The following is a 21,734-nucleotide window of genomic DNA, read 5'->3' on the forward strand; positions in this document are numbered from 1 at the left end:
CCTGCCAGAAAGTTTTACCAATTTATTCTCATACCAAGAGTGTGAAGACTCTACACCCACTACAGCAGGGCAAACGGCCCACAGCCTCACCAACATAGGGGATTAGTCTTTTTTAATTTTTTTGAGACAAGGTCTCACTCTATCACCCAAGTTGGAGTGCAGTGGCATGATCATGGCTTACTGCAGCGTCGACCTCCTGGTCTCAAGTGATCCTCCCACCTCAGCCTCCCCAGTAGCTGGGAGTACACGCATGCGCCACCACACCTGGCTAATTCTTTATTTTTTGTAGAGACAGAGTCTCACTATGTTGCCCAGGCTGGTCTCGAACTCCTGGTGCAAGTGATCTGACCACCTTACCTCCTAAAGTGCTGGGATTCTGGGATTACTGGTGTGAGCCACCATGCTCAGCCAAATATTCTTTTTTTTTTTTTGAGACAGGGTCTTGCTCTGTCCCCCACGTTGGGGTGCAGTGGTGTGGTCTCAGCTCACTGCAATTTCTGCCTCCTGGGCTCAAGTGATTCTGCTGCCTTAGCCTCCCGAGTAGCTGGGACTACAGGCGCCTCCCACCAAGCCTCACTAGTTTTTGCATTTTTTATAGAGACGAGGTTTTGCCATGTTGCCCAGGCTGGTCTCCAACTCCTGAGCTCAGGTGATCCACCCACCTCGGCCTCCCAAAGTGCTAGGATTACAGGCGCGAGCCACCACACCCGGCCAGGTATTATTGTTTACCTTTCTGCAATCTAAGTGAAAAAGGTCTCATTGTTTTAATCCACATTTCTCAGTAAGTTTGATCATCTTTTCTATTTTTGAGTCATTTATATGTCATCTTTTATAATGAGTGTTACAGATGTATCTAACATATTTTGGTTTAACTTTGGGGGTTTTCTGACAGTAAACATTTTTATTTTTAGAAGTAATGCATTCCTGTGGTAAATTATTTTAAAGCAAAACAAAAGGATACATTGGTGAAAAATAAGTTACCCTCCCTCCAACTCAGTACCCAAGTTCTCCAGCTAACTCATCTTACCATTTTCCTGGTATCCATTCAGAGATATTATTTACATGGACAAGTACTATATTTTCTTTTTTTTTTTTTTTTTTTTTTTTTTTTTTTTGAGACGGAGTCTCGCTCTTTCACCCAGGCTGGAGTGCAGTGGCGCGATCTCAGCTCACTGCAGGCTCCGCCCCCTGGGGTTCACGCCATTCTCCTGCCTCAGCCTCCCGCGTAGCTGGGACTACAGGCGCCCGCCACCTCGCCCGGCTAATTTTTTTTTGTATTTTTAGTAGAGACGGGGTTTCACCGTGTTAGCCAGGATGGTCTCGATCTCCTGACCTTGTGATCCGCCCACCTCGGCCGCCCAAAGTGCTGGGATTACAGGCGTGAGCCACCGCGCCCGGCCCGACAAGTACTATATTTTCATAAATAGAAGGCGTGCAAGTGAAATGGAGGCTGAGCTTAGATACTGGATTCTTTTCATTTCTTCCTTCCCCATTCCAGGTACAAATGGTGACCAAGGAAATGTGTGATTACACACATCCTGCCTTTGAGGAGTTACGTGATGACAAGACGATCTGATAAGCACCGCAACAGAGGTGTTTCCTGTACAAACAACAATGGAGCTTCTAGAATGGAACAGAGTGAATGCATTATTTACTAAGTGTCTGCTATATGCTAAACACTGAGGTATAATTCCTCCTGTATGTTCTAACTTACTTCTAACTTACAATGCTTGTACTGTGTATTCTAATTTACAATGGCCTTGAAAGTTCAGTATTGTTGTCCTCATTTTACAGATGATGAAACACCCACCCAAGGCTTCTATACCATGCAGAATGATGCCTCTCTCCAGTGGCTGCCCCGAGCACATGCCATGAAGAATGAAAACCAGGAGACAAAGGAACAAACTGGTTCATCATTAAAACCCATATGCTTTCCCTTGGATCACAACTTTCTTTTTTTTTTTTTTTTTGAGACAGAGTCTCACTCTGTCGCCCAGGCTGGAGTGCAGTGGCGCCATCTCAGCTCACTGTAAACTCCACCTCCCGGGTTCACACCATTCTTCTGCCTCAGCCTCCCGAGTAGCTGGGACCACAGGTGCCCGCCACCACGCTGGGCTAATTTTTTGTATTTTTAGTAGAGATGGCATTTCACCATGTTAGCCAGGATGGTCTCGATCTCCTGACCTCATGATCCACCCGCCTTGGCCTCCCAAAGTGCTGGGACTACAGGCGTGAGCCACCGCGCCCAGCAGGATCACAACTTTTCTGACTCACCCAGGAAGAAATCCACGAGCTTCCAAGAGCAGCCTTTCTAGGCAGACCCTGAAAACATTTTTCCCAGGGTCCCAGAAACAAATCATGAACAAACCACTTCATGGCAAGCCCTGTCGCTTGCTGACCAGCCTCTGCTCTGCCTGAGAGGCCTACAGACCACCCCAGGAGCACTCCCAGACGGGCAGAAAAGCTCCATGAGACTCGCACGAGGGACAGTGAATTATCCCAACTCATGGTTCTGAAGGGTTTATTAATGTATGCATAGATCAAAACCCTTTCAGTCAGGAGCCAAATATTTTGCTTCCAAAGAAGTTCTTCTTTGGTTCCTTCTTTTTTTTTTTTGTTTTGAGACGATGTATTAGTCTGTTTTCACACTGCTGATAAAGACATACCTGAGACTGGGCAATTTACAAAAAAGAGGTTTAATGGACTCACAGTTCCACGTGGCTGGGGAGGCCTCACAATTATGGTGGAAGGTAAAAGGCATGCCTCACATGGTGGCAGACTAAAGAGAGCTTCTGCAAGGAAACTCTCCTTTTTAAAAACCATTGGATCTCATGAGACTTATTCACTATCACGAGAACAGCATGGGAAAGACCTGCCCCATGATTCAATTACCTCCCACCGGGTCCCTCCCATAACATATGGGAATTCAAGATGAGATTTGGGTGGGGACACAGCCAAACCATATCAGATGGAGTCTCACTCTGTCGCCCAGGCTGGAGTGCAGTGGCGCGATCTCAGCTCACTGCAACCTCCATCTCCTGAGTTCAAGCAATTCTTCTGCCTTAGCCTCCCACGTAGCTGGGACTACAGTTGGGCGCCACCACGCATGGCTAAATTTTTTTTTTTTTCTTCTGAGATGGAGTCTTGCTCTGTCGCCTAGTCTGGAGTACAGTGGCGTGATCTCGGCTCACTGCAACCGTCGCCTCCCAGGTTCATGCATTCTCCTGCCTCAGCCTCCCGAGTAGCTGGGACTACAGGCGCCCACCACCATGCCCGGCTAATTTTTTGTATTTTTAGTAGAGACGGGGTTTCACCGTGTTAGCCAGGATGGTCTCGATCTCCTGACCTCGTGATCCGCCCGCCTCGGTCTCCCGAAGTGTTGGGATTACAGGCGTGAGCCACCTCGCCCGGCACGCCCGGCTAAATTTTTGTAGTTTTTAGTAGAGATGGGGTTTCAACACGTTGGGCAGGCTGGTCTCGAACTCTTGACCTCAAGAGATCTGCCCACCTCACCTCCTAAAGTGCTGGGATTACAGGCGTGAGCCACTGTGCCCAGCCTTTTGGTGCCTTCTTTATGAGTAGATAATGAAAAATAAATTTTTAACAAAAGAAATTCTCCTTTGGTATAAAATGATGCAAGTGTGTAAGACAGATCACCAAAGATGATACTGCTTCCTTTGATTAGAACCAAACCAGAGGTGGCATAGGATGACCACCACGTGGCTACATAGACCAATCTCAGAGGGTCAGGGCAGCACACTGGGAGAGTCTCGTTCTCCACTAACATTGTCAGTGTGCCCTGAGACCGGGCTTACCAATCAGATTCACAAATCTTGTTTACTTGTTTATAGTTTAGAGAGGCTGGCATACTTGTACTGTATCCCTGTGTACCTAACGTAAGAATATACTCATTTACCCTCCTAGCAAAAAAGTGAAAGCATTTGTTTCACTAGATGCCTTCTATCATTCAGTACTAAAAATTAAGAAAATATTTAATACTTTACAGGTCCAAATGGATTTCACTTAAGTAGGCTTCCTCTGACTATGAGGGCATCATTCATAGCAGGACACAGAGGGCTTTGACTCACTCTCTGGAGCTCTTCTCCCAACTCAGGCTGGCTCCGCACTTCCTTCCTCCAGGTACAGCCTTTCTGCATGCTGCAGGGGAGAAAGACACAAGGCCATCACTTCACTCCTCGCCATCCCATCTCTACAACTCATAGGCTAGTGAGTGTCAGACAAACCCTCAATCTGATGGGCCCTTTTGGGGAAAAATTAACTATGTAAACATGTAGTTCGCTAAACTACAAAGCAACCCATCTTGTTTTTTGTTTTTTGTTTTTTTTTTGAGACAAGGTCTTGCTCTGTCATCCAAGCTGGAGTGCAGTGGCACAATGCTAGCTCACTGCAGCCTCGAACTCCTAGACTCAAGTGATTCTCTTGCTTCAGCCTCTAAAGTAGCTGGAATGATAGGTGTGAGTGACCACGCCCAGCCTCCAACCCATCATTTCTTCTCTGTCCTCACTGTATCTAACCTGCATTCTTTGTACCTCTTACTACCCTCCAGGGTCTTTGGTTGCAGCGTCTAGTAACAATAATTATTCAGTATGAGTGGGTCAAGAATCCTTCTCTGGAAGCACCTCTGCCTCAGTGACTGAAAAAGAATTCTGTTGGAGTTAATACACAGCAAAGCCAGTTTTTGGTAACAGAATTAACATGTTGAAGGTACGTTTAGAGCTCTGAGTTTTTTTCTGATTAAAAGACTCCTATTAGTTTCAAGTCAAGACTAAATGAAACTAAAAAGACTCCTATCCAGCTAGAAGTTGTGCTAATTTCAAAACTGTGTGAACCTCTTGTTCTTGCAGGCATGAGTTGCAGCCATTGTTCCCTTATAAGCCTGGAGACTACGTAGCAACAGTTTTCTAACTGCTCAATCAAGCATTCTGAACACCAGTAAGAAAGCCTCTTGCAGAAGCTGGGAGAAAGATAATCTTGCTTACCTAGACTCCCTTGGTGTAGGTGAGAAGGCTCTGTGTCAATTTCCGATCAGTATCAACTTCTCATGAAGGATACAGTAAAGGCCATAAGAACCAGAGCCATACTTATGTTTAAGTAATAGACCTTAAAAGGCAGTACCATCTGGGAATGGAAAACACACCAAACGTAGTGAGCAATTCATTTTGGAAATCATGTTAACCATTGCCAGGGAAGATACCCCATTCACCCTGAAGTGAATAAACATTGCAGGCCTGCATCAAAACATTTCATGTACCACATAAATATATACACCTACCATGTACCTATAAAAATTAAAAATATAACACCACTAACATTTTAACGTATAGTCTTCAAAAGCAACTTTGTTATTATTTTTGTTTCATAACCAATTTTACTCCCAAAAACGAGTATCTTTCCATTTCAATATACAGCTGCATCATCATAAAAAAATCACTAGGGAAAAAATATACACTTAAGAGTAGGGGCCGGGGGCAGGGGCTCACGCCTATAATCCCAGCACTTTAGGAGGCCAAGGCGGGCAGATCACGAGGTCAGGAGTTCGAGATCAGCTTGGCCAATATGGGGAAATCCGGTCCTCTACTAAAAATACAAAAATTCACCAGACATGGTGGTGCGCACCTGTAGTCCCAGCTACTCAGGAGGCTGAGCCAGAAGAATTGCTTGAACCCGGGAGATGGAGGTTGCAGTGAGTAGGCCAGGTGCGGTGGCTCATACCTGTAATCCCAGCACTTTGGGAGGCTGACGTGGGCGGATCACTTAAGGGCAGGAGTTTGAGACCAGCCTGGTCAACGTGGCGAAACTGCATCTCTACTAAAAATACAAAAATTAAATGGGTGTGGTGGCACGCGCCCATCATCTCATCTACTCTGGTGGCTGAGGCACAAGAATCACTTGAACCCAGGAGGCGGAAGTTGCAATGAGCAGACATCGCACCACTGCACTCCAGCCTGGGCAACAGTGAAACTGTCTCAAAAAAAATAAAAAATAATAAAGAGTAAATAGTGGTGATCTCTGGGTGACAGGAATGTGGTGCTATTTTTTCCCCTGTACTTTCTAACTTTCTTTTCTTTTCTTTTCTTTTTTTTGAGACGGAGTCTCGCTCTGTCTGTCACCCAGGCTGGAGTGCAGTGGCGCGATCTCGGCTCAGTGCAAGCTCCGCCTCCAGGGTTCACGCCATTCTCCTGCCTCAGCCTCCCGAGTAGCTGGGACTACAGGCGCCCGCCACCACGCCGGGCTAATTTTTTGTATTTTTAGTAGAGACGGGGTTTCATCATGTTAGCCAGGATGGTCTCGATCTCCTGACCTTGTGATCCGCTCACCTCGGCCTCCCAAAGTGCTGGGATTATAGGCGTGAGCCACTGTGCCCAGCCTTTTCTAACTTTCTAAAATGCACATATACTGCTTTTGTAATGATGCTATTTTTAATATTTTTAAAAAGATAATTTTCAGAGAAAGCAGATGCTGGGCTATAGAAATAATTTCAATACAAAAACAGGTTGTAGTCGTTATTACTAGTACCATGTTAAAGACAGAAATGGAAAAACTTGCAAAAGATTGTCGTGGAAGGATTTTTAAATTTTGATGATTAAAATATGTTACTTGAACATATAGTGGGTATATAGTCAAGCATTTCTGATTTTTTACAAAATTGAGTTAGAGATATAATGCAGTCTAATTTTTCAATCTTGGTCTATCTTGGACTTTGTATGTCATCTCTTTATTTTCAGGAAGGGAAAGCTTTCAAGCTTCCTCCTTCTTTGTCTACTTGTTTATAGTTTTGATAGCTCTTAGGAAAGACAGTCTAGAGAAGATTTTTTCCTCTCCCATTTCAGCTATATCCCTCTCTCTGGTAATCCACTGAGTTAATACCACATGCTTCATTTCAAAGCATCGGAAACTGTGTTTATTTCTTTGTAATTATGGCAACAGGATTTAAAGAAGAGAGCCATGGGAGTCTCTTGTTCTTGATGAAAGAGCCAGAAATCCAGATAAGGAGAATCTCAGACTACAATGAGACACTGCTGATGGAAGAATAGCATTAAATAGGCCAGGCGCGGTGGCTCACGCTTGTAATCCCAGCACTTTGGGAGGCCGAGGTGGGTGGATCATGAGGTCATGAGATCGAGACCATCCTGGCCACCATGATGAAATCCCATCTCTACTAAAAATACAAAAAAAAAAAAAGTTAGCCGGGCATGGTGGCGGGCACCTGTAGTCCCAGCTACTCGGGAGGCTTAGGCAGGAGAATCACTTGAACCTGGGAGGCAGAGGTTGCAGTGAGTCAAGATTGTGCCACTGCACTCCAGCCTGGCTACAGAGTGAGACTGTCTCAAAAAAAAAAAAGATAAGCACAAACCAAGAAGGGAAAGATGACTACGTGAACACCACAGTGACTCAATAATGAACATTTTCTTGGCTTACACCTTCATATATAGGCTATTAGCTCTTCTTCAACATATATGCTTTGGACTGGTCTAGTCTGTAGGCAAGTTTGTTCTTACCATTCTTCCACCTGTCCTGGAAGCACCTTTACTGGGACTTCCCAGCTACCTCTTTTGTGATCCATCCCCACAAGGTCTAGCTCTTAGTTAGCTGTCAAGAGATATCATTTGTGGCAGATACTGGTAGTTTCTTATGTAACTTACTTTCCACATCTCTTTTTTTCATTTATAACAAAGCCTTGATTTTGTCCAGGTAGATTATCATGGGAGGCTGGGTCCTTCCCCTAGTGACAGGGCCTGAAGCATGATGGGCCCCAAACAATGATGATATTTATTCTTGGTAATAACTAGTTTAGGATGGGTACATGACACAATATATGTCTGTATATTTTACCTGGATTCTATTGTCAACTTTACCAACATGCTAAGGGTGGCAGAGAAGCACTGGGACCTTGATGTTGTCACTGGGCCACCGAATTAACTAACTCCTTTGAACATCCTTTCGGTGGGTTTTCTGTTACTTGTAGCTGAAACTATCCTGTCAGATATTCCACAAAATCACATTACCTAAGTTGTCAAATCTCCTAATATTGTTTTAATAACCATGCAGCCATTCATTAAGCTTTTAGATACAGGAATGTGCCTGGCACTGGAATAAGGAAATATGTTGGGACTTTTCAGGCTTTTCTATCAAGGTACCTATCATTTTCGTCTTTTTTTTTCCCCAAACACCTTTATAAACTGGCAATTTCTTTCACTTACATTATCTTATAATCTTTGAAATTACCCTCTGAGTTAGCCCAGAGAGGCATTCTGAGCTGTTTTCAGCCGAGGAAAGCAAAGTTGTAAACTGGCCAAGATTACCAACCAATCGGTGGCAGAGCTTGGGAAGGAGCTCAATTTTCCAATTCCAAATGTCTACACCAGGGCACTCCCTCCTCCCCCTGTACACAATAGGAAATAACTGGCCCTAGGGTAGGCTGAATGTGAGGTATCTGGGGGCGAACAACGTCCCGCGACGCAAACCTATGGCTCTATTCCCGCGTGGGATCCTCTGTGACTAGGAAGCTGACGCGGCTCGGTTAGGCTGCAGCTGCGGGTACAATACGTAATGCCTCTAGAACACTTTGAGTCAGAGCCTAGCAACCTGGCCTACACCGATGTGAACGTTGTGAACGTACAAAAAGATACTCCTTCATGTTCCACGGCCCCACCATCCGCTCAAGACACAAAGGACAGCTCAAGCCCAGGCTAGGCCCGAACCCCCGGCCTCTCCATCACCTCGCTCTGGCCAGACCGAAATTTCAGGCCTACAGGGCACCGTTGGCCGAACCCACATTTTGTTACCGATTTTCTTTCGCGTTCCAGTGTCTCCCAGTCTTCTTTCTGTCCTTCTTCTCGGAAACATTACGTCCCTCTGGGGTCACCCTAAGACCCTACTTCAGCGGATAAACAGGCCCGGAGCTCACGGGGGAGACCCCGCTAGCGGAAGCGGAAATGCTTGCTTAGAGAAAAGGAGGAAAACTACCTCTCGCAGCTGCCCCAGTGGCTACAGGTCCTCAGATAAGGTGTTCAATTGGTCAACACAAAAGAAGGACTTCCCCTTCGGGAGGACTCCCACCAATCAAAGGGAAGGGTGGCGGATAGGGCTGGGGGCGGGTCGCTTCCGGCGGCTTTTCCCGCAGCTCCTGCGTAAAGGAGCATGAGAGCGTGGGAGTTTTGCAGTGGCCGTGGCGTTTTTCGTAGCGTCTCGGTCGGGCGTCGCTTTCTGCAGCTCCTGTCCGGGAGCGCGAGGCCTGTCATTAACTGCGGAGCGGTAAGTGGGCCCCTTTCGAGGCCGGGCCAGGAGGAGGAGCAGTCGGCGTAGGTTTTTAAGGGGGGTTCGGGGGGAATCGAGGGAGGTTAGGGGTATTGGTGGAACTTGGCAGCAGAATTGGTCCCTTTAAGAACTGTTCTCTCCCCCCGCAGCTTTGTCTCGAAGTCCCTGTGGCGTCTTGAAGAAGGCATTCTCCACCTGCCAAATGGCGTCCATGCCCCCGACGCCCGAGGCCCAGGTGAGTCGAGGTACCTTTTTCGTCCAAGTTTATTGCTGCTTTCGGTCTCTGCCTGACCCCCTCCTTTGGAGGAGAGTTGGGCATGCCTGTTGTGGTAGGAGTGCGCCTGAGCCCCAAATAGCCCTTTGATCAAGCGTTCTTCGTTCCAAGACCAGACATATAGAAGTGGTTTACCAACTTCCTTCTTTCAGAACTACCAACTGGGAGCAGGGCCCTGTGGAGGAATCTCTGAGAGGGTTTCTCAGTGTCTTATCTGTTTGTTTTGTTTTGTTTGGAGATAGGGTCTGGCCTTGTCGCTGGAGTGTTGCTCGTCTGGCTGGAATGCAGTGCTGATATCATAGCTCCGTCTGGAACTCAGGGAATCCTCAGCCTCTCGAGTATCCGAGAGGCGCGCATACCACAGTGTCTGGCTACTTTTAAAAATTCTTTTTTTTTTTTTTTTTTTTTTTTTTTGCGACGGAGTCTCGCTCTGTCGCTCAGGCTGGAGTGCAGTGGCGTGATCTCGGCTCAGTGCAAGCTCCGCCTCCAGGGTTCACGCCATTCTCCTGCCTCAGCCTCCCGCGTAGCTGGGACTACAGGCGCCCGCCACCACGCCGGGCTAATTTTTTGTATTTTTAATAGAGACGGGGTTTCATCGTGTTAGCCAGGATGGTCTCGATCTCCTGACCTTTTGATCCGCCCACCTGGCCTCCCAAAGTGCTGGGATTACAGGCGTGAGCCACCGCACCTGGCCTAAAACTTCTTTATGGAGATGGAGTCTTGCTGCTTTGCCCAGGAACTCCTGGCCTCCAGCTATCCTCCCACCTCAGCCTCCCAAAGTGCTACTATTAAAAGTGACTTTCTGGAATGGTTCCCAAAATTACAGATTTGGTACTTCTCCAATTTGAATGAATTTTTAAATTAAGCACATTTCGAGACTCCACACTTGTTGAGTAATAATAAATCCCAGGTGATTCATTATCACACCATTAGAGAAGGTGGGGTAGGCCTGGATGAAGTGCTGGAGTGAGCTTAGCAATGAGTGTCATGGGGACGAAAGAGAGGAAATAGCAAAGGGAAGGATGTTGGGAGAATCCTGTAACCTTTATCTCTTTATGATTCTTCCTGGGCTGCCCAACCTTCTCCTTTTCTTTTTTTTTTTTTTTTTTTTTTTTTTTGAGACGGAGTCTCACTGCGACGCCTAGGCTGGAGTGCAATGGCACGATCTCAGCTCACTGCAATCTCTGCCTCCCGGATTCAAGCAATTCTCCTGGCCCAGCCTCCCAAGTAGCTGGGACTATAGGTGCATGCCACCACGTCCGGCTAATTACATTTTATTTTAATTTATTTATTTTTTGAGACGGAGTTTTTGTTGTTGTTGTTGTTGTTGTTGTTTTTGAGACGGAGTCTCGCTCTGTCGCCCAGGCTGGAGTGCAGTGGCGCAATCTCGGCTCATTGCAAGCTCTGCTTGAGATGGAGTTTTGCTCTTGTTGTCCAGGCTGGAGTGCAGTGGCGCAGTCTTGGCTTACTGCAACCTCTTCCTCCTGTGTTCAAACGATTCTCCTGCTTCAGCCTCCCAAGTAGCTGGGATTATAGGCATGCGCCACCACACCTGGCTAATTTTTTGTATTTAGTACAGACAGAGTTTCACCATGTTGGTCAGGCTGGTCTTCAACTCCTGACCTCAGGTGATCCACTCGCTTCCACCTCCCAAAGTGCTGGGATTACAGGCGTGAGCCACTGTGCCCGGCCTTAATTTTTGTAATTTTAGTAGAGACATGGTTTCACCATATTGGCCAGGCTGGTCTCGAACACCTGACCTCAAGTCATCCGCCCCACTCCGACTCCCAAAGTGTTGGGATTACAGGCATGAGCCACCGCACCCAGCCCCAACCCTCTCCTTTTCTTAGAGCATCCTTACTTAATGGTTCCCTCCCTAAGAGCTGTTCCCTCATCTTTTCTCTTTCGAGATAGACAATAATTCTCACAGTCCACCGTCCTTGTACCACTGCCTAAAAATGTATGTCCATGTTTACTCTCTTCTTCCCAACCCTCACCCCACCCCTTAGAACCCATTTACCCTACTCCTGCACTCAAGAACCTTTTACACTAAGCCCTTTTATCCCATGCATCTGATGTTTCTAGCTCTTTTCATCCTTCCTAGGTTAAGTGAGGGACTGACCCTCTAACCTCTTGTGCTGACACAGGCTCTTATGTTTCAGGGACCAATACTCTTTGAGGATCTGGCTGTGTATTTTTCTCAAGAGGAATGTGTGACTCTGCACCCTGCCCAGAGGTCCCTCAGCAAAGATGCTACAAAAGAGTCTTTGGAGGATGCGGCTTTGATGGGTAAGGCAGTTGTTTTTCCTGCATCTGGAACTTTTGCCAATTCTAGGATGAGAACTTCATGCTTTATCCACATGTTGGTGTGGTGGAGTGGGACCTGTCCCTGAGTAATTTATGTGGAGGTGATAATTGTATGAGAGAAAAAGTTTTAAAATATGAGATTTTTTTTTTTTTGAGACAGTCTCGCTCTGTTGCCCAGGCTGGAGTGCAGTGGCACAATCTCTGCTCACTGCAAACTGTGCCTCCTGGGTTCACCCCATTCTCCTGCCTCAGCCTCCCAAGTAGCTGGGACTACAGCCGCCCACCACCATGCCCAGCTAATTTTTTGTATTTTTAGTAGAGACAGGGTTTCACCCTGTTGGCCAGGATGGTCTCAATCTCCTGACCTTGTGATCCGCCTGCCTCAGCCTCCCAAAGTGCTGGGATTACAGGCATGAGCCACTGTGCCTGGCCGAGATGATTTCTTAAAGACAAAAGTTCAGTCTAGTACAGTGCCTGTGGTTTAGTCCAAGAGATGGCAGTATTTGGTAATCTTTGACAAACATTTGTTGCAGTTTACAATTGTACTTGGGAAATCCCATTAGTATCGGTCACTATCATTTGCTAAAGACTGGAGATTGATTTACTCTTAAGGGGTGCTATGCCTTACTCACCTAAGGGGAACCATACACAGATGGACTCCTGTGCCTGAGTAGATTTTATTTCTGACTAGGATTGAGTATCTAAACTATTTATTCCAAGTAGTTATTCTAAATAGTTTGGAATAGTTTAGATACTCAATCCTAGTCAGAAAAGAATAACTAGAATAACTAGTTATTCTAAATAACTCATATTTTCTTTCTTCCACTTCTCTCTTCATCATGTTCATGTTGTCATCTGTCTGCTTAAACGTATGGAGTATATTTATAATGGTTATTTAAACTTTTTTTTCCTGCTAGTTTTAACATCGATGTCATTTCTGGGTCTGTTTCTATTGATTGATTTGTCTTCTAGTTATGGGTTATATTTTCTATATTTTCTTTACTTGCTGGGTAAATTTTGGTCGGATGTTAGCTTAAGAATTTTATGTTGTTGGACCTGGGATTTCGTTGTGTTTTTAAAAATATTTTGGACTTTGTTGTGGGAGGCAGTTAAGTTACTTGGAGTCAGTTTGATTGTTTCAAGGTGTGCTTTTTTTTTTTTGGCTTTGTTAGGATAGGTTCAGATCAACCTTTCTGCTAGGGCTTATTTGAGTTACTGCTAAGGCAGTATTTTTCCGTGGACATTGCTGCTCAATGTCTTAAGTCTTTCCACTTTGGCTGGAGGCAACATGGACTGGTAATTGCTCTGTTATTCCTTTTAGGCGGTTCTTTCCACGGCATTGGGTAGTTGCTTCATGCACTTGTAAATTACTACTCAGCCAAAGTTGTGGGGTTATTTATTTTGTTTGATACAGTATCTTGATCTGTCACCCAGGCTGGAGTACAGTGGCACAATCACGGCTCACTGCAGCCCTGACCTCCCAGGCTCAAGCAGTCCTCCCACCTCAGCCTCCCAAGTAGCTGGGACTACAGGCATGCACTACCATGCCTGGCTTTTTTTGTTGTTTTTTTGTAGGGACGGGGATTTGCCATATTGCCCAGGCTGGTCTCGAACTCCATGGCTCAAGCGATCCTCCCACCTCAGCCTCCCAGTGTGCTGGGATTACAGGTTTGAGCCACTATACCTAGCCTCAGGAAAGTCTTAAGGGGACCCCATGTAGATGACCTGAGCTCTCTTTCTAAGCAGCTGCCTCTTTGCTGTTTTGCTTTCAAATTCTAGCTGCCTTGGCATCCCTGATCTCTGAACTTAGTCCCCTCAAATCAGCAAAACCACTTGGTACTGTCTGGATTCCCATACACTATACGGCAGCCCCTTCTAGTCAGTGAGTTGGGAAAATTGTAGAACTTTGTTTCTCTGGAAAGAAAAGTTCCTTTTGTATTGATATATTTGCTTTATAACTGAAGAATAGTTGGGAAATATTACAAAGGAATGTTAGCTTTGTCAGCCATCCTTGTAAGTAGATTGGCTGTTATTTTCATGCAGTACACACAGCCTTCTACCTTGATCTTTCCTCAGTGAGGGGTAAAGAGATTTTGGAGAGTTCTCGTGGTGATAATAAAACTATTTCTGATAACCCGTGTTTCTCTGTTATGGGAGAAGAATGCTCACTTGATTGCTTTCTTTTTCTTTTTTTTTTTTTTATTATTATTGCTTTTTTTGAGACAAGGTCTTGCTCTGTCGCCCAGGCTGGAGTGCAGCGGCGTGATCTTGGCTCACTGCAAGTTCCGCCTCCTGGGTTAATGCCATTCTCCTGCCTCAGCCTCCCGCGTAGCTGGGACTACAGGCGCCTGCCACCATGCCCAGCTAATTTTCTGTATTTTTTTTTAGTAGAGATGGGGTTTCACTGTGTTAGCCAGGATGGTCTTGATCTCCTGATCTCGTGATCCACCCGCCTCGACCTCCCAAAGTGCTGGGATTACAGGCGTGAGCCACCGCGCCCAGGCTCTTTTTAAAAATTATTTTCTTTCCCCCTCATTCTTGTTGTCATCTTTTTTTTTTTCTTAAGAAACGAGTTCTGGCTTTGTCACCTAGGCTGGAGTGCAGTGGCACAACTCAAACTCCTGAGCTCAAGTGATCCTCCTGTCTCAGCCTCCTGAGTATCTAGGACTACAGGCATGTGCCACCATGCCTGGCTAATTTTTAAAAATTATTTTTTGTACAGATGGGATCTCACTATGTTGCCCAGACTGGTCTCAAACTCCTAGCCTCAAGTGATGCTCCCACCTCAGCTTCCCAAAGTGCTGAGATTACAGGCATGAGACATTCTGCCCAACCTCTCTCTTTCTTGATAAATATGAATCCTAATCTTTTTTCCAATTGTTAATTGTTCTGCTGTCACTTGAGATAGCTTCAAAAATGAAAGGCTCTTGAGGCCTAAATAGACTAGCTGGAAAAGTTCACCTCTAGACAGCCACTACCGAGATTGTCCTTAGTACCTATCCCACTGGACTCTGACTGAGTTATAGCTATTCTCTCCTCCTTACCTTTGGATATTCACCCAAAACTGGATCATCTGGGAGGCCAGGAGAGTCTGCTTGGTCCTGATTTTGTGTGTTTAGTTTCTGGGTTATAGGATAACCCTTCTAAAGTTTCCTGGTCCTCTTTGTAACTACCTTAGCTTACTTTTTCCCCAGTATCCCTTGAAGATATTGTCTGTGTTTTGCTTTCTTTTGTTTTTATCAACAGGAGAGGAAGGCAAGCCTGAGATTAATCAGCAGTTAAGCCTAGAGTCTATGGAACTTGACGAGCTTGCCTTAGAAGAGTACCCCGTTGCTGCACCCCTTGTCCCTTACCCAGAAAAATCCTCTGAGGATGGAGTTGGAAACCCTGAAGCGAAAATATTAAGTGGAACTCCCACTTACAAGAGAAGGGTCATCAACCTTTTAGTTACCATTGAAAACCACACCCCATTAGTAGAACTCTCTGAATATTTAGGAACCAACACACTTTCTGAAATTCTCGATTCTCCCTGGGAAGGAGCCAAAAATGTGTACAAATGTCCTGAGTGTGACCAAAACTTCAGCGATCATTCATACCTGGTTTTGCATCAGAAAATTCATTCAGGAGAGAAAAAACATAAATGTGGTGACTGTGGGAAGATCTTCAATCATAGAGCCAACCTGAGGACACACAGGAGAATCCATACTGGTGAGAAACCTTATAAGTGTGCCAAGTGCAGTGCCAGCTTTCGCCAGCACTCGCATCTGTCCCGACACATGAATAGCCACGTAAAGGAGAAGCCCTATACATGTAGCATATGTGGTAGAGGTTTTATGTGGCTCCCGGGACTGGCACAGCATCAGAAAAGCCACACTGCCGAAAAAGCCTACGAATCTACTAACTGTGATAAACATTTTAATGAGAAACCAAATCTTGCTTTGCCTGAGGAAACATTCATATCAGGCCCCCAGTACCAGCACACTAAGTGCATGAAGAGGTTCAGGCAGTCCTTATATCCTGCCCTTTCCGAGAAGAGCCACGACGAGGACTCTGAACGCTGCAGCGATGATGGGGACAATTTCTTCTCATTCTCAAAATTCAAGCCCTTACAATGTCCTGACTGTGACATGACCTTTCCTTGTTTCTCTGAGCTTATTTCCCATCAGAACATTCATACAGAGGAAAGGCCCCATAAGTGCAAAACATGCGAGGAAAGTTTTGCTTTGGACTCAGAACTTGCATGCCACCAGAAGAGCCACATGGTAGAGGAACCTTTTAAATGTACCGTGTGTGGGAAAAGTTTCAAGTCGAATTTGCATCTCATTACTCATAAGCGAACTCACATAAAAAACACCACGTAAATATAACAACTTGTTATTAGTGAGTGGGCTTTTCAGTATCTGTATGGTGGGAAGCAGTTACTGTATATGTCCCAGGCAATGTGCTAAGCACTTTACACACATTCCCATGTAACACTTAATTCTCACCACAACCTTGATTTAGGCAGTATCATTTCCATTTGATAACTAGGGACGCAAAATCCATGTCACAAAGCTAGTGAATGAACCCAGGATTTGAACTCAGTTACTGTTCAACTGTGAGCCAGAAAAAGATACACAGCTTTTATTTAAACTCAATTTTCATTAAAATGAAGGCTCTTGCTAGAGTTATTTTAATTTTGTTTACGTAGTTTCTAACTTTTAGAAGGAGGAGAATTTATTTATATTTTGCCAGTTCTGCAGACATATCTAGGAAAGTAAATGCTTTTATATGTTTTATATATTTTTTTGCTATAACTATTTGAATGTAATACTTGTATAAGATTGCCGTTTTACATGTGAATTCCCATAGGCGTTTAGAAGTTTTTTTCTGCCCTGTAAAAGTTCCCAAATGGGTGGACTAGTTTATATTTTGATGGCCTTTAGTATCCAGAGTTCTCTGTCATGGTTCTGATGCCAGGGGCACGTATTGGCATTTAGGACCCAATTGTTTGCAAGGACTTTTGGAAGTCTAACCGCAGCCCTTTTCTGGAGGCTGGACTTGGGGAGGAGGAGAAGTACTTGCTCTTTTCTAAGATTTGCCTTCAAATCGCTACTGAAGCACATTACCTGTCTTCCTCTGAATAATTGTAATTGTTTCTCAGTGAGCATGCTAGCTACTTTAGATATATTATGTAATTTAATCTTCAGAATCTGTGACAGAGAAAAAAAAATCTTTGTTTCAGAAACGAGGAAACTGAAGTCCTCAGAGGGTAAAGTCAGTTCTTTGCCCAGCACACAAATCACATTGTGGTGAAACTGACATTAAGCTTAGGTCTCTCTGACTCCAAAGACCCTGCAGTCTGCAAGACTGCAGCATTTGTTGGCATTTGCACCACGTAGTAGCACTACAGGCAGCCAGGGAAAGGGGAGCTGAGATAGGCAAGGGTGGTCCTCATGGAGGCGATACTGTGTGCTTGCATCCTGGAACCACTTCGTTCCCTTTGTGCTGTACCCAAAGCCTGACTAACATACACAGTTACAAAGCAGCAGAAGACTCTCCAGGACTTCAGGTTTGAATTCTTTTCCCTCTAATCAGATGAGAGATTTCACACTTGGCAGAGTACAGTACTGAAGGTCTTAATTGGGTTTGGGTTTTTTAAAAAACACCCATAACATTTCCTCTCCATCTCCAAAGAAAATGCCTATAGAAAATTGTTAGATTTTAACCAAAATACTTGATAATATGTAGATCTTTAGATACTGCTATTATAGATAAATATTGGAGCAAAATATTATTAAATAGTATTGTTATTAATGTTAAAGAACCCAGAATGTTGTAAATATAGATTCATATACAATTTCTCATTAAAGTTGATTGTATGCCTATCAGCAAAACAGTATTTACATGGGTTTTGATTAGGATGGAAGAATGCTCTCATTCTGTTTAAATAGATAGTATAAAAGTAAAATATTTGCTAAAATTGAATTGTTGCTGGGAATTTTTGCTGGGAGAAAAGATAAAGGACTCTTGAGGACTAATTGTATGGAAGGTAGCAGAAGGTGGTCCTACAGAACAGCAGATTGAGGACTAAATATACAAAAAGATGCTGGCTACTCAGCTAAGCGCTTATTACTGAGTAGAGGCAGGAAGATAGTGTTCAGGTGAGAGGAAAACTGAAACTAACAAAAACATCCCTAACCCAGAGAGAGTTTCTCTCTCTCTTTGTCATTCTTGTCTTGTTTCTTGTTTGCAGATCCACGGTTGAGACTATGTGCTCCTCTGTATGTCAAGGTCAGACTTGGCTGTTTGTTTCTGATGTCTCCACTCTTAGGAGACAGGACACCAGCTTCCAGGTTTCTCTGAGGTGCTTTGAAATGTGTAGAAAGATAGTCTCCAGTTAGATTACTTATTAGGCAACTCTGAGATACCATGATCTTTGTTAAATAACAAGAACGCCACCTCCTTGCTCTCCTGCTTCTGCCCTCAGTGGGAGAAACTGGCAGGTGCCTCATCAGCACATATCAGGGGCCCTAATATTTCAGTCAAAGATCTAATGAGTCACAGGATGGGGGATGAAATTGGGAAAGGTCTGGATTAGCAGAGTTGCTGCAGAAAGTAGAGGGGAATATCTTAGACACTTGGACAGAATGGGGGTGATACAAAAGATGGATGCTGTCATTTTTGTTTTGGCTCCTAGAATATATAACAGAAAGTGAGAATTTGTGCCATACATCCTGTTCTGCACCTTAATATGGAAGTTTGCCTTTCCACACGAGTCTTCCTTCACAATTAACCTCTAATTTTTTTTGCAGTTTTCTCCAGATTTTGCAAGATTACGACAAACTTCCTAAAAGATTAGAAAAAATAGCCCTTTTCAGAAACATTAACATACATGTGGGTAGAACTATAATGGCTTTTTGGTATAATACTATTAATGATTGGTATGCAGAAAAAAATGAAAATCCCGGAAGTGTCAGTTACTGTGAAACAGGCGTATTTTCAGTTGTGCTTTTTGTGCACTTGTGCTTAAATACATTTGCTAGATGTAACTCAAGCTGCTTTACCCCCAGGGAATTGAAGGAAAAGATGTATCTGCTGGTGAGCTTCAGGCTTTTTATGATGATGGCATTTCACCCTTCTGTTTGCAGTGTCAACTGATGGAGATAAATTCCATGAAACTGTCATTAACTCAGAGATACTAGCCTACCATATTAGGTGCTATTCACAAATACTGGATAAAAGTTAATATGGGAATGAAAAACTAAATGCAAGAGTTTATTGCTATGAATGATTGGTTAACTGCATTTTACAGCATGGAAGTCAACACACTATGAGAGTGAAAACTTTGTGTTGAATAAATTGACTCAGACAAATTTCTCTGTTTTTGTTGTTGATGCAGTGATGAAAATGTGTATCCAACAGTTCCTTAACATGATTGCTGGAATAGTTAAACAGTCTTTTAAACAGTCTTCATTGATGAAAACAGCATTTTTCCAATGGAATTCAGATGTCAGCAGTTTACATTTTGTAATTTAAGAAATTGTGGAATGTAGTTGTTTTGAATGAGGTCGACTCAAAATAGTTTTATTTAGAGCTTTGTTGCTACAGGTGGTAGTCTATTGACACCTCCTCATTTAACATAGAAAATGACTAACCCAATAATTCAGGGAGTTAAAACTCAAATGACATTTCACATTAAATGCCATTTTGAGTCTTTGCCTCCTGAGTTTCCATATAATTAAGTGGCAGTGTTCTAGTGACTGCAGCATAAGATGTCATACAATCTGAAACTGCAGAGTTTGATCAAAGTAATCTGCAATTTACTGCCTATGTGTACAAAGGGAGACATAGCAGGTTATAGTTTATATGAATAGTCTATTTTGAATGTTCATTAAACTTGTTATCCCTGTGGGATTTTAGTAGGAAAATGTTTTTGCTTTGACCATCTGTTTAACAAAATGATGTTCATTACATTAGAAGTGTATGTATTCATCTAGTTTAGTTTTGTAATTTAGGAGAGCTATTGATCTGATTCAAAGATGACCATTACCCATCTTTCCAAGGCCCATGTAAGTAGTACAGGTGTTTTGTCTTTTAAAATTGACATTCCTCTTTGCATTAAGTCCGTAGGGGGGAATACAATATAAATATTCTTCTATGTAAACGTAAGAATGTGCTGTAATCTCCAGTTCCTTTGGATACCTCAGAATTGTATTTATTGTATACACTTACACTGTTTAATGTTTTGGGTCTTACTCTTTTTGACGTATTCTCATCAGTCTTTGCTCTAGTTTGCAAGCTCTGAAGTTATTGATTACGTCTAATGTGCAATTTGGCTTCTAATAAATGCTATTTTATGATGATGGCAGTGAAGTGAACTTTTTAAAAAAAATACTTCAGTGGTTTTAGGTGGCAATCAGGTTAATTTTGAAGACTGTTACGATTGTGGTTTAGAGACAGTGAGTGAATGACTTCGTGCTACTTAATAAGGGAAGTAAAATCGTTTGCTCCCTGGAACTCAGCAGAAAATTCTGGTATCATTCTGGGAAGCTAGCGCTAGACCTCAATTTCCTTTCGTCTTTGCTGTACACAGAAGTACAGGGGCAAGAACCTCTGTCTTCACGGAGCAGCTACTGCCTGGCGCGGGTTGCCACTTAAAGCTTGGAGTCCGAGTAGCGGATGTGGTGAGTAGGACTCCCAGAAGACCTCGCGCGGCCTCAGGGAGATCCTGGGTCTCCAGCTTGGCCACCAACTGCACGGGTCAGCGGAAGTGCCAACGAGATGACTTGCGCTACAGCGGCACACTGGTAAGGAACCGGAAGCCACGAGCCGAGCCGCTTCCGGTGCCCGCTTCCGGCAGCGCCTGCGCATTCCTGGGGCAAGTGGGCTGTGGTGAACCGAGGAGATCCAGTGGTGGGCTGTGGCCATGTGCCTGGCCATATCCACTGTATATCGCTAGGTGATCTCTGTGTAAATCTAGCAGTACGGGTAAGAGCGTTTGCCGAGGAACTCCTTAGCTCTCTTCCTCCGCATCAGCAGGAGGGTATCATGGGTGTGAGTCTCGGGCACTAACACGAATCTCCATCCCATGATTCTAGGCGTTAGGACTGCAGAAGAAGCTCTGGGCCACCGTCCCAGCTCTAATCTCACTTAGGCAATGCAGAGCTGTGGGCCTGACTACCATGTGTGTCTCTGGCTTGTTGAAATGGGTACTTTGTACATCTCACTTGGGCTGGGTAGAGTGTCTTTTCTTTAGAACCAGTACCAATCTCTTAGGCTTTTGGCATTGTCTGCAGCCAAATTCTAATATGCTTCTAGTTAGCTGGAATGTACCCTCGGCTTACCTTTGGTAAATGGTATCTCCCCAGGTGAGCTTAGCCACTTCCATGGCTACAAAGACCTCACTTTAGGTCTAGCTCCAGTTTCTCTTCTATGTACTCCAGATTCCTACATTCAGGTGCCTACAGGAGATCATCCTTTAGATGTCTCTCAGGCATCAAAACACATGCTCTTAACTCATGCTTTTAGCCCCTGATGTGTTTGCCTCTAGTATGTGGGGCCACATCCATACAATTGCTCATGCTATCAACAAACATTCCCTCTTTCCTCTTGGTATGGCTTGAATATTTGTGTACCCTAAAAATTCATGTGTTGGAATTCTAACACTTAAATTGATGTTATTAGGAGGTGGGGACTTTGGCAGACCCCTCATGATTGGGATTAGTGTCCTTATAAAAGAGACTGCAGGCTGGGTGTGGTGGCTTACGTCTGTAATCCCAGTGCTTTGGGAGGCCAAGGTGTGAGGATTGCTTAAAGCCAGGAGTTCAAGACCAGCCTGGGAAACATAGCGACACCCCATCTTTACAAAAAATTTATTTAGCTCGGTGTGGTG

General features: G+C 44.3%; 2 protein-coding genes across 4 annotated transcripts in view; one reads left to right on the plus strand and one right to left on the minus strand.

Annotated features, from left to right (window-relative positions):
- Nucleotides 1-8,986, minus strand: part of NAA60 (N(alpha)-acetyltransferase 60, NatF catalytic subunit) — a 42,012-nt gene extending 33,026 nt beyond the window's left edge. For 2 of the 3 annotated variants that reach the window (XM_030799197.1, XM_030799198.1), the window contains exons 1-3: nucleotides 8,742-8,950; nucleotides 5,001-5,139; nucleotides 4,089-4,158 (exon numbers count right to left, since the gene is read on the minus strand). The gene's annotated coding sequence lies outside the window, so the exon portion shown is untranslated. Of the gene's footprint in view, nucleotides 1-4,088; nucleotides 4,159-5,000; nucleotides 5,140-8,741 lie in introns of all 3 variants that reach the window. The other variant, XM_030799196.1, reaches the window with a different exon arrangement.
- A 112-nt stretch (nucleotides 8,987-9,098) lies between these two features.
- On the plus strand, nucleotides 9,099-20,203 carry ZNF597 (zinc finger protein 597). The gene is made up of 4 exons (XM_003269212.4): nucleotides 9,099-9,276; nucleotides 9,429-9,514; nucleotides 11,716-11,842; nucleotides 15,107-20,203. The coding sequence occupies exons 2-4, from the start codon at nucleotides 9,482-9,484 to the stop codon at nucleotides 16,219-16,221; spliced, it is 1,275 nt and encodes a 424-aa protein (XP_003269260.2). The 5' UTR covers nucleotides 9,099-9,276; nucleotides 9,429-9,481; the 3' UTR covers nucleotides 16,222-20,203.
- The last annotated feature ends 1,531 nt before the right edge of the window (nucleotides 20,204-21,734 follow it).

Source organism: Nomascus leucogenys, chromosome 18 (assembly GCF_006542625.1).
Source record: "Nomascus leucogenys isolate Asia chromosome 18, Asia_NLE_v1, whole genome shotgun sequence".
NCBI classification, from domain to species: Eukaryota; Metazoa; Chordata; class Mammalia; order Primates; family Hylobatidae; genus Nomascus; species Nomascus leucogenys.

Coding starts and splice junctions, on each gene's coding strand:
- ZNF597 (XM_003269212.4), top strand. CDS start 9,482: ATGGCGTCCATGCCCCCGACGCCCGAGGCCCAG. Junction 9,515..11,715: donor CCCCGACGCCCGAGGCCCAG/GTGAGTCGAGGT, acceptor CTTATGTTTCAG/GGACCAATACTCTTTGAGGA. Junction 11,843..15,106: donor GGAGGATGCGGCTTTGATGG/GTAAGGCAGTTG, acceptor TTTTATCAACAG/GAGAGGAAGGCAAGCCTGAG.